This window comes from Cucumis sativus, chromosome 2, assembly GCF_000004075.3.
Source record: "Cucumis sativus cultivar 9930 chromosome 2, Cucumber_9930_V3, whole genome shotgun sequence".
Classification (NCBI taxonomy): domain Eukaryota; kingdom Viridiplantae; phylum Streptophyta; class Magnoliopsida; order Cucurbitales; family Cucurbitaceae; genus Cucumis; species Cucumis sativus.
The window spans coordinates 17,732,758-17,744,676 of NC_026656.2; the positions used below are offsets into that span (position 1 = coordinate 17,732,758).

The 11,919-nt window shown below is 32.2% G+C and overlaps 1 protein-coding gene across 2 annotated transcripts; it reads right to left on the bottom strand.

Moving 5' to 3' along the window:
- Window positions 1–3,716: 3,716 nt before the first annotated feature.
- On the bottom strand, window positions 3,717–8,864 carry LOC101213759 (CSC1-like protein RXW8). 2 transcript variants are annotated; one of them, XM_031881271.1, is made up of 12 exons: window positions 8,420–8,864; window positions 7,911–8,320; window positions 7,338–7,484; window positions 7,188–7,251; window positions 6,870–7,079; window positions 5,993–6,175; window positions 5,574–5,872; window positions 5,224–5,500; window positions 4,773–5,051; window positions 4,446–4,679; window positions 4,179–4,359; window positions 3,717–4,083 (listed from the first exon to the last, which is right to left on the bottom strand). In XM_031881271.1, exons 2-12 carry the CDS (start codon window positions 8,189–8,191, stop codon window positions 4,007–4,009), a joined length of 2,232 nt encoding a protein of 743 aa, XP_031737131.1. In that variant the 5' UTR covers window positions 8,192–8,320; window positions 8,420–8,864; the 3' UTR covers window positions 3,717–4,006. The 2 variants fall into 2 exon arrangements, with proteins under 2 accessions (XP_031737131.1, XP_031737132.1); XM_031881272.1 differs by lacking the exon at window positions 8,420–8,864 and having other exon boundaries at window positions 7,338–7,507; window positions 7,911–8,049.
- Window positions 8,865–11,919: the final 3,055 nt, after the last annotated feature.

An 11,919-nucleotide genomic window follows, 5' to 3' on the forward strand; every position in this document is an offset into this window, starting at 1 on the left:
TCCTACATGAAATCTCTCGAAAATAGAGCATTACCTAATTTTGTTGCTTTAGACTTTAGCAAACATAAATGCCCTAACTTTTCTTTTCTTTTTTTAATTGTATATGTATGTGTGTGTGTGTGTGTGGAAATTAAACTTGTTCATATATGGTTTTTTGTTTTGACAAATGGGAAAGCGTAAGAAAATTGGATATTGGGGTTAGTTTATAATAATAATTTATAGGTTGGGTAATCAAGTTTGGGACTAAAAAAGATTTGAATTCATGCCATTTTGTAATGTTAAGTCAACATGATTGAGTACCCTAAAGTGTTTCTTTTTATAAATATAATTTAAAGGGGGGAAAATGAAACCCTAAAATTTAGAAATGGTTTTAGGGTCCCAAAATGGCATCCAGAAGATGAAACATGCTATACTGATATAATTGATATTCAAACAAATTTAAGTTTGTGTCACTAATTTGTTTTGCTAATGTTGTAGTAAAAAAGAAGTCCAATTTTGTTTACATTACAACTAATTATTAATTATTGGTAGAAACACTCATTTAAACAAACTAAATAATTACTCAAGTTCAATTTAGAGAATTTGTTTCGCTTAATCATAAATATAAAAGCTTCAAACACAGATATGCGAGAAGATGATCGAATGTAAAAGTATTGTTTAGGAAAACGAGAGAAAGATGGGAATTAATAAACTTTTTATATTATATTTTTTTGTATCGAACATGATATATGTTAGAACTTAGTTTAACTAATTCTTATAAATTAATAGCTATTTTCTAAAAATATTCATTTCGGTCTCTATACACTTTCAATTTCAAATTCATTATATCCTATTTAGTTCTTTTTCTTGGTTTATTTTAGTCCTTCAATTTTAAAAATAAAAAGGTAAAAAATTAACATATTTGAAACTAAATTATCCAAAATCAACCAAAGTTTAGTTAAAAAACTAAAATGAACAATTAAAATCCAAGAGTACTTAAATAATTACCATAACACTATTTAATGATCTAAACCCTTTCCCTCTCTCTCTCTCGTTAAGATAGAGAAGAAGAATCAACATATATACAAATATAATTACTTGAATAACTCCTAAAATTAAATGTATACATATATTAAAGTCCAATATAGCAATACGTATTATCTATTTGATTAGTAGAAACCAATAAAGTCTTTAAACGAACAACCCCAAAGCTTTTTTTTCCTCTCTCTCTAAAAAAAAAAAAAGGTAAAATCCATTTCAAAGAAGATAATAATTAGAAACTCAATAAGAGAAATAAGAATAATACATAGCTAAGCAAAAAAGAGGTTAATTAAATTGTTGCATGGGAATGGAAGGTTTAAAAAAGAGTGGGTTTTGTGTTTGAGGGTTGGTGATGGGAGTTGGAGGGTAAAGCCGCCTAATTTTAAAGACTGCACATGTACATGTTTATACATATTCTTATTATTATTATGTGAGAACACTTCACTAATTTAAATCATCTTTTTGTCAGGTCAAAGGAAAACTAATTAAGCTAATGGTACTTATATTTCTCTGACTATAAGTACCATAATTCATTAACACTTGTCTCCTCCCTTTTAACAAATAATGTTCTTCTTCTTCTTTTTTCTTTATTTTCCTCCACATTATTTGACTCTTCACTGTCTAACCCTTCATATAATTCATACGACTTTATCAAATTTAATTAACTTCTAATTTAACTTTATATTTGCTACCTTCTCCATATCATGATCATCAGCTACCATTTTGATCTGTTCATTTGTGATTATCATGTCTCTAATTATACACTTTTGGTAATGGGTTTATGATCATTTTTCTTTCTTTCTTTCTTTCTTTTTGTATAAATTGTTAGAGCTAGCTGTTAGCTAAATTTTAAAAGAAACTAGAAAAGGTGTGGCTGTCTTAAAGAGAGAAAAAAAAGTTTGTTTTTATGATTTGAGATGAGATTGATGTTTTTCAATAGTATTTAAAGAAAGGGGAGGTTCTTTTGGGGTAGTTAAAAGTTAAGTTGAAAGTTTGAGAAGCTTGACTGCATTATATGCCATCATGACCTTAAAGAGAATATAGGGTTTTAAATGTCTGTATATATACATATACATAGAGGTAAAATAGATGAAATTTAGAGAGTTTGTCTATATTTGGTCTAAATGAGATCAATATATATATATATATATAGAGAGAGAGAGAGAGAGAGAGAATGATAGGGGTAAAAGTATATAATGGTGAAAAGTGTAATGTGAGTTTCATTTGTAGATTAATTAGCGCCATTATTGAGCACAGCCATTATCTGTTTTTAGGGTTGGTCACAATCCAATTTAGCTTAATCATAGAGAGGTAAATAGGATTTGAAGATTCCCTCCCCCCCACCCCAAGATTTGAATTCTCCCTGATCTCTATACACATAAATAATGGAAGCTGTGTGTTAATAAAGTAGAACAAGGTAATCATATACTCACATTTATACATCCATTAATATTGTTATATTATACTACTCTTCCTGTAGTAGACTACTACTTTGTAAAGTTTTATTAATCTTTAAATAACAACGAATAATACATCAGCTGTCTGTCATAAAAGCTGTGGTGGAAATCCACATAATATGCTCCCAATTCAAAAACTAACACAACTAATTTAATTTGAGAGTCATTTGATTAAAGAAAAGAAGATAATCAGAGGATTGTAAAGTTAGAAGAGAATATCCGTAAAGAAAAAGAAGCAGAGCAGAAAATGTTCAAAACAAAACACCAAAAGAAATAAAGAAATAAGAAAAAAAGTGTTCCGTGATTGGAGCAATATTCTTGGGCAGGTTAAGCCAAAACCAACAGCCAAACAATGACTTCCTTCCCCCAACCTTTTTTTTTCTCTCTATAAATTAAATTTTATACATTTGTACGTTAATTGGGTGTATTATTAATTCAAATTTAAACTGGCCTGCTTAATTACCTTTTTTTTGCTCTCTAATCTCAATTATTCTTTCTTAATTTGTCTCCACTATCACATTTCAATTACCATTAGAGATGGTTGAGTTTAGAGAAAATTAAATTATATTCTCTCATATTAATTTACGGGTAGCTAATATATATATCACATATTAATTGAATTACATTCTTGTTTTACAAATAAATTCTACTAACCTATAAAGATTGGGGTAAGTAAGCTTAACTACTAGAGTTTGAAGTTTGGTTTGGCTTGGGTTTTCTTTTTCTTAAAGTCTTTGACTTTAATTTTAGAATTAAGCTAATTAACCAAAATTTCGAACTAACAAAGTCACATAAAAGCACAAAAAATTATAAATTATTTCATTTATTTTTATATAATAGTTGTGAAATAAAAATGAGGACAAAACCTTTTTTAAGTAATCATCTAATAATCCATTTGATCAAATTTCTATATATACTAAAATTAATGATGAGAAAGTTGATTAGAGTGAAATGGTATTTTTTATTGTTAATTTTATTTGAGAGTGAAATGGTTTCACGATTTGTGATGATGTGTTTAAATATGACAATTTCAAAAGTTTCGAAGGGTACAAACAAAATCATGGAGACAATAATATGAGCTTTGAAAGGTAATATTGATTTGAATATTAAAGAAATAATAGATAGAAGAGTCGGAGTTACACAAATAAATTATAATATTTCCATTCGTAAATACTATATTTTTCTCAACATTAATCTACAATAGAAGCTTGTGAATTAAGTTGTGAAATGAGCATAACGTAATGAAAACTATTATGCACTTCTTCTGTTAAATCTACAATGAATTTTTGAATTCAGATATGATGATGAGGTTGACTGCTTAGAATACTATGATTACAAGCATGACTTTTAAAACTAACTTGTAAGCTTTATCAACATTCATGAATAAGGATTCAGGAGAATCCCAAAGGAGAGAATTTTTTGATGGGCAGTGAAGTTTATTTAAATGAAGATTTGATATAAAAATTTGTACATTTAAGGTAAGAACAATTTGGTTTGGGATGAAAAGAGAGAAATAAAAGACTGAGAATTTACTTGGTGATGACTACTGGTTCACCCAAATGACAAGAAGGAGTACTCCACAACTCGATTACTTGCTTGGGATTCCCTGAATTTCAACAAAACAAAGCAGATTCCCACAAAATTTTACTCAATATGGTTTCTTCAACAAGGAATGACAGCCAGAAGTTGTTAGACTGTAACCTGGTCTTGCGCTTTCCAGCTCTGTCACGTTGCTTTCACTCTCGTGACCACTCGAACTCCCCGACGTACTAGAGTTTCGCTTAGCTAAGAGTGTGAACTGGCAATAGGCTGTACGTAATTGTCGATACATCTCTTCCATCCTACCGCATTCTTCATCTTTTCGGTCCATCTCAATTAGCACCTGCACAATATTAAGACAATAGCATGGCTGAAGTTGAGAAATGGAAAAACTGCACACACACACGGCTCCCATTTCGAGTTGGCTACCTCTGCAGCTGTGTCTCGGAATATAGGACGAAATCGCTGCCTGCAGTACCCATGAAAGAGGATTGTGCCCACAATCAAAGGAATTGTGAAACCTGATGCAACTGGAGATTCTTTTACACCAAAGACTCCAAGAGCAATTACTTGAGCCACTACCATAGCAAAGATGGTTGTGTTGTGAGCTATGGGCCAAAATTGTCCCCCACTTTCGTATTTTGATGTATACACGTTGAGAATCTGAGACATCATTTTTTAGACAGATAAATTTGTTAGGTAGCAGCCATATTCAACAAGACAAGAAGTAATCCAATGTACAGAGGCAGAACTTACTTGGTTTTTGTAAACAAGGTAGGCAAGAAAAAAGTAAAACAGCACGAACGGTGTGATCAAAGGAGCCAAAATGGAACAAGTAAACCCGAGGAAACCGAACAGGAGAATTCGAGGAACTTCGGTGTGATATGGAAATGCAAGAGGTTCATAAAAGGGTTCAATCTTGATTCTAAATATCCATCTTCTAAAGAAGTTCCACGTAAGAGAAAAAAGTTGCATAACTTCACAAGACAAACTTGCCCATCCAGATGATAGAACATATGTCACAAAGAAACCAGCCTGCATCAAATCCAGGAAATGCCATCAAAATTATGTGGGATGAAAGTTTATTAAGAACTGATCGGATCTCGGTGAGAGTTGAACACTTATCAGATTTACTCACTTCAATTCAATATCTTGAAATGAAATGTATGAGAATATAATCAAATTAAGCAAGTGTGTTGTTTATCACCTGTGCTGGTACTGCTTTGCCAAATTGGGCAGGTATGTCCTTTACACTGGAAAAGGCACTCAATGTACCAATGGCAGAACCAGCAAATACATTAACGAAGAAGACGTTCCAGATCGTGAAGTACACGACTTTAAGGCATGCACTCCTTTTCCTTCCACTGCGAGAAATAGGTCCCTCCATGGCTGAAAGCGTCATCATAGTAGGTGGAGCAAGATACATAAATAGGATCAATACGACGCTCGGTAAGTAACCTGTCACCAGTTCGCTCGTATATTTCCTGCATAATGATGCCGAGTAAGTTTCCTTTGTATTAATCTTTATATGATCAAATAAGCAAATCTTGCACTTACTTTTTCAAGAGGCCTCTGAGGAATGGGAATGTCCGCTGTAGTTTTTCCAGCTGCGTCATACTTTGAACGACCGTAACGGGAAGCAAAAACATGATCATGAATCCGGTAGCAGCGACCAACGTTCCTATCTTACGAATCCAAAGTTGTCTATATGGTATGGAAAGATTTGACCAGTAAACATCATGAGGTTCTGGAGCTAAGCTTGTTGCCCATGACATAGGATTTGCTGACTGAAGAACGCTCGAAGCCATAAGCGCAGCATAACGAGTCTTGAAGAATACAAAAGCAGCAGAACACTCCTGATTTAGACAACAAAAGTTGTATACACATTACGTAACAATCCCATGAATGATCAAGAAACCAAACAAAGGTTCATTTTGGAAGGGTTTTTTCTTTTTCAGATATAACAGATCTCTAACCTTTTCACTAGCAACCAAGTCCATGTTACCATATAGTTTTTTTTCCTTCACGCTATCATTTACACTAGGGAGAATTGTAAAAGAATTTGTTGACCCTGCACAAAAACAGCCTCCTCTTAACTTCTGACAATGCATTTCGACCGAATTTTCCTTCATCGTGTTGTACATTTTCTCTGCATCACTCTGAAAATTAACTCTGTCATAAACTTCTAAAAGTGAACAAAGAAGCATAATATTCTCAACACTCGAGAGTTTACAATGAAACGAGTTCACCCCTAACCAACAACAACATAAGTATCTTATTTGCATACCATCAAAAAGATAAATTTCGCAGCTAAATTTATATTAAATTACACGAAAGAACTCATTTACGAATCTTTGTTCTTAGTTGTACAAAAAGGAATTCGTCAATGTTTTCTCTAATTTGGGTTTTTACATCCCGACCGTTATTGATGTTCATAACATAGCCCTATCCTTGCTTAATCGCATTCTAATCCATTTTGATGTCATTCTAATGGCACCCTCTTCAAAGCATTAGTATCATACAATCCAACAGCCCATGATGATCCTTTCTATAAAATATAAAGTTGATTGGTCCCATTGGAAGCAAATTGGATAAGCAATGACACGACACTCATCTTGCTAGTTGGCTTAAACTTCCAAACGAAAAAATCGAGTATACAACTTATGTTAAACAAAAAACTGAGCATAAAACATATATTAAATTGGCTGTACCCATATAGTAATGAACGAAATGAACTTAAAAGCAAGAAAGCTAGAAGAATTTGAAAATACATCTACCGAACCAAAATATAATTGATGATGTTGTGAATGATTTGAAGTTGTTGATCGATATAACATGTTAGTAGATGCATACCATCAGTTTCTGTACGGTACCAGACCGATATATCATTTGGTGTGACAAGTAAGTTGATGCATGGTAATTGGAGAAGAACTTCCTAATAGTCTCACTATAAGTTTCCTCTGGCGACCAGGGAATCGACTGCACTAAAACCGTAAAATGACTAGGATTTTTTTGAGACCCAGTGATGTGGATAAGTCTCAATCTACTGATGCTGGAGTACTCCTGATAATAATTAGAGAGGGAGCAAAAAATCAAACAAATTCAATAGAATTAACAAAGTTCTCAACGATAAATGAAAGACATGATATATGAACATCTTAGGCAACTTACAAAGTAAAGGAGCACACAAGCGGAGCAACATATGATATATAAAGCAATACAGTGGACGCAAAGCCTGATTGAGGAGAGACAAAATCAAGAGTTACAGTAAAGAACACAGCAAGTTGCATACATAAGGTATGGAGTTTCAGCATCTCATACCACTTGGAATTCTTTTTGACGTTCTCAATGCAAAAAATATCGAACGACTCGGAAGGTATCATCTTGTGAGTCATTTCTTGGCCATAATAATTCACTGGAAGCACTAGAAACATGCAAATGATGGCAGCAATTGAAAAAACTCGAATGCTGTACAGCAAAAGAAATAGCATCTGCAGTAAGCAAAATCAGAAAACTGAAATGTGTTTTTCAACAACATACAGGAAGTTGAATACAAGCACGTTACAAGAACACAATGATCATATATAGATGGTGGAAAGGATCCAAATAATCCAATGACATTTTGATTCATAGTCATCAAAAAGTAAAAGAAAGGAATTACATGGCTATATGTAAGAACAAAAAAATCGTGGACAATTGTGAACAAGAAACTAAATCAACAGAAAACAGCAACTTGGTGAGAAACAAAGAGGCGTAGACACCATCTTCCATATGATAAAAGTTTTTACTAAAAGAACAAAAGACTAATCAACAGAAACACTTGACAAATGATGAAGAGACTAAATATATCACAACCAAAAGTTAAAAAACAACGTCAGGAGAAGAGTAACTAACCTGAATATAATAATCCTGAGAAAAACCACAGCATCCAAGCCATCAAGAGCCAATATTTCTTCCTCGGATGTTTCCCAAGCTTTCACTATCCAGCTAGGGGAAGGAACAAATCTATCTAAGCAAAAAGTTTCACAGTGTTTCAACTTTTTCGTAGCAATTTTTCGACCGAAGTACACGGTTATATTGCTCGGTTGTTTTCGCAATATGGAATACAAGGAGAAAAGCACCACACAAATCCCAATATTAATTCCAACCGAAGTTAGAAGGGCAGAAAATTCCATTTCACTTTGCTACACTCTTCAACTCTCAAAAGATATTTCAACACAAAGACATCCAAAAAAGACTTCACGCAGACGCAGCAGTTTTTTTGGTGCCACAACCAACAAAATCCAACGTTTCTTGTTCTCTTCCTGGTGAAAGCAAGCAAAAAAATAAAATATAAATCTATTAGAGAATTTCTTAAAGGGAAAAAGGAAAAGTACCTGAAAAATCCGGTTAAGAACACTCACCAATCGCTAATGAATATAAATCCCCGATCTAATTGAGAAAACTTAGAAGTGAAAAAAAAACAAAAACAAAAACAGGGGATTTAAACAAATTGTTCACAAAACTTATACGTCACAGCGTACTTTGCTTAAACTCCACAGATGGAAATCCAAAGCGAAAAGGAAAACAAAAAACCCCTTTCTTTATTGAAACCCAGATCGAATCAAAGCCCAAAAGAAATCAGAAGATTTTAGAAGTGGGAAAGCAAATCGAAAAACGCTGTACACACGGAATATCTACGGGAAACAGAGGAATGGCACGTTGAATGGTTAAGGGAGTGTCGAGGAAGATTGAGCGGGGCCAACGGAAACTCCACGTGGCGTACAATATTCGGGCATCATTCCTTTAATTTTAGTTCTAATAACAGAAACCGTCCACTCCCAACTCTCTGGCTCTCCCCCTCCCACGTTCTTCTACTCTAATCCTTTCTGTACATCTTTCTTTTCTAATAACACTTGGCTTTGTCAATGTGGAATCTCTTCATTCCCTTACGTCACATCCGTCTTTTCGACTCAATGCGACGTTTTTCGGTTTACGCAAACCTTCACACACGTGGCCTTTTGAGTTTGGATTACGTCTCCAATTTGGGCTTCTAAGTTGGGCCTCTTTTGGGTTATCTTTCAGGATAAGCCCAACTCGTATCGCGATTCGTTATCAATTTTGGTAAAATCAGTTTTGGACGTTTGGTTCTGAAATCTGATACCATTCAAGCGATTAAGCTTAACAAAGAGGAAAATGAGAGAATTTCTTAAATCTGATTGCTGCACACAACTTCCAGACCTCAGTCTTCACTCTTCAGCTTTTGTTGTACAGAATGCAACGTAAAACTATATGTGAGAATGAGACTATATCTTAATCAGGTTTGGCTACTAAATTTCGAATCATTTTCTTAAGAATTGATGTATCATTATTTCCTCTCTGACTCTTTTTTCTAATAAAATACATTTACAGTCCTGTCGTTAGTATATATAGCTATATGCATATTATTCTTAGCCACTGGTGTATACCTTCAAATATAAACTTGGCACTGATTTAATTCTATATCTCCATATAAATTCATGTATTCCTCTATGTTTTAGAGTATATATACAAACTGATGTATTCTGTATGGATACTTGATTCTAGATTCTAATACATGTCTAGTTTTTATTTATGTAACCTTCAAATATACTCGTATGGATTTTTGTATGTGAGTATAGGCTGTAGTAACAATAGAAAAGTAGAAAACGAAATTGAGGAAAGTTGGAGTAAGACGACAATTTTAAATGAAATATAAAACATTCAATATTATTATCTAAAAGTCGTTGAAAACAGGTTTGACAAATAAACTACTTTATTTTTGTAATTATTTGCATGGAGAATTTGAACTCGACATCTTTCCTTCTTAAATACACATTTTGAATAACAACATAGTAAGATGTATTTACATTTCACATTCAATAATGATACGTATCATGACTTGATTGGTCAAAAATATATATATATATATAATACTAAGTGAGAATATTCATTATTTATATCCTCACTACTTGGAGTTGGAGTTGGAGTTGGAGTGTTAGACCAGTGTTGTGTATAGATAAGAATTTCTATTTTTGTTCAAGACCGACCTCCATCATCTATTAAATGTTTCCCTATTTATGTATCTATGCATGAAATGATAGTATATCCATCCACATTTTCATTCACTAGTGGATCTTATCAATTTCTTCTTCTTCTTTCATCATTTTTCCCTCTTTTTTTTCTCCTCAATTCTAAAGCTCTCTACCACTTTCTTTTACGTAATTTTTGCTCCTTAATTCCATTTCAAAATCAATAATGGAAAACATGATGATCCTATCTTTATATAAAACTCGTTAAAAGAGTCTTAATTAAACCAAATTTCTTGAGAACTGTTTGATATATTTTAGTAGCAAAAGACGTAGTAATAGCATACAATATTAAAATGTAGAATGCTTGATCTTGACACTTGGTTTTACATGCTAGCTTTCTTTCTGCATTTTCATTTATTTTGGTTCCATATGTTAATCCATCAATGTTCAATCAATCAATATATTTATTTATTGTTTTTTCTGCATAAATACAAAATTTCCTAATTATTTTTATTATTTAGAGAACAAATTATATTTGAAAATAAAATTAAATGATGATAAAAAAAAGTATATAAATTAAGATAGAATGATCAAGAGTGCGTTTACCATTCTTTTTTGTAAGCGTTTAAAAATACTAAATAATACGCTTTTAATTCTTTTTTTTTTCGTGACAAATTATGATTTCAATATTAGCCGTTGAATTTTAACACTCATTTTATATTAATTCCTAACTCATTTTATATTAATTCCTAAATTTTAAGGATAAACATATAATAAAATTCCCAACCTTTTTAAGAACTAAAGTATATATATTTCGATAATGGGTTCCGTTTTTACCAAAAACAAATACTAACTAATTTTTTCAGATTATCATTAGAATGGGAATTTGCAATTTAAGTTCCCATAGTTATATTATTAACAATTGATGTGACCTTAAAAAGTTAATTATATATATGTTTATGTATGTGTGTGTCTCATTTAGTTCGTGGCGTGACAAAAATTCCTTCAATTTTCTTTTCTCTTTCTTTTCATTTTGATGTACCATTTGATAGCTTATAAGTACACTCACATGTCTAACTTCAAACCGATGTATTTTTACTAATTTACTTCATTGATTAATGTTCCACTTAATTGATTAATATTCCAAGCTAACTATATTTTTAATTCATGCCACCTTTTGCTTTACATAATATCATCAATTGTAAAAGTTCTGTCACTAATTGAAATTGTAATTTTAGTTAAAAATCTAATACAAGTATTTAGAGTGAGAATTAAGTAAACCTACGAGTATTCGTGTTTGTATATAGAGATAAACGATCATTAGAAACAACACATACTACCATAAAGTGGAATTAAAAAATATGTTTACTGTTTTCTAATAATCACATGACAGGCTAATTCGAAATACTTAGTAAACTTTTTTCTCTCCTTATATATATACATTAGACGGTGTGTACAATTATATGAATTGCATTGTGACAGATGTTCTCGAATATGAACGAGAGTGCAGTGACAGGAAGGAGAAAAGAAAAGAGAGAAAAAGAAAAAGTATATTTGACAAAGAAAGGAAATGGGTAAGATGTAAAAGAGATAAGTTGGGAAAAAGGCAACAAGAGAAAGACACATATTACATACACATATTGGATATTCATCCTCATCCTCAATATCAAACTGTCGTTTTCAGAAGCAAAGAGCCAATAAAGAACCCTAAAATTATAGCGTCTCAGAATGAAAAAGCTTTCCCACTTTTTCCCAACCCTCCAATAAATTACACCATTTGCATGGCATATGGCCCGACCACCACCTTTTTTTCTCTATGCATTATATGAAACCTAACTATATTCTTATCACCATTATATTATTCTTTTTTCTTC

Bases quoted from the DNA above. Each gene is read 5' to 3' on its own strand.
- LOC101213759 (XM_031881271.1), bottom strand. From the start codon at position 8,191: ATGGAATTTTCTGCCCTTCTAACTTCGGTTGGAATTAATATTGGGATT. The intron at 7,252-7,337 runs GTATGAGATGCT...CTCCTCAATCAG, and splicing joins GTCAAAAAGAATTCCAAGTG to GCTTTGCGTCCACTGTATTG. The intron at 5,873-5,992 runs GTTAGAGATCTG...TGTCTAAATCAG, and splicing joins ACTTGGTTGCTAGTGAAAAG to GAGTGTTCTGCTGCTTTTGT.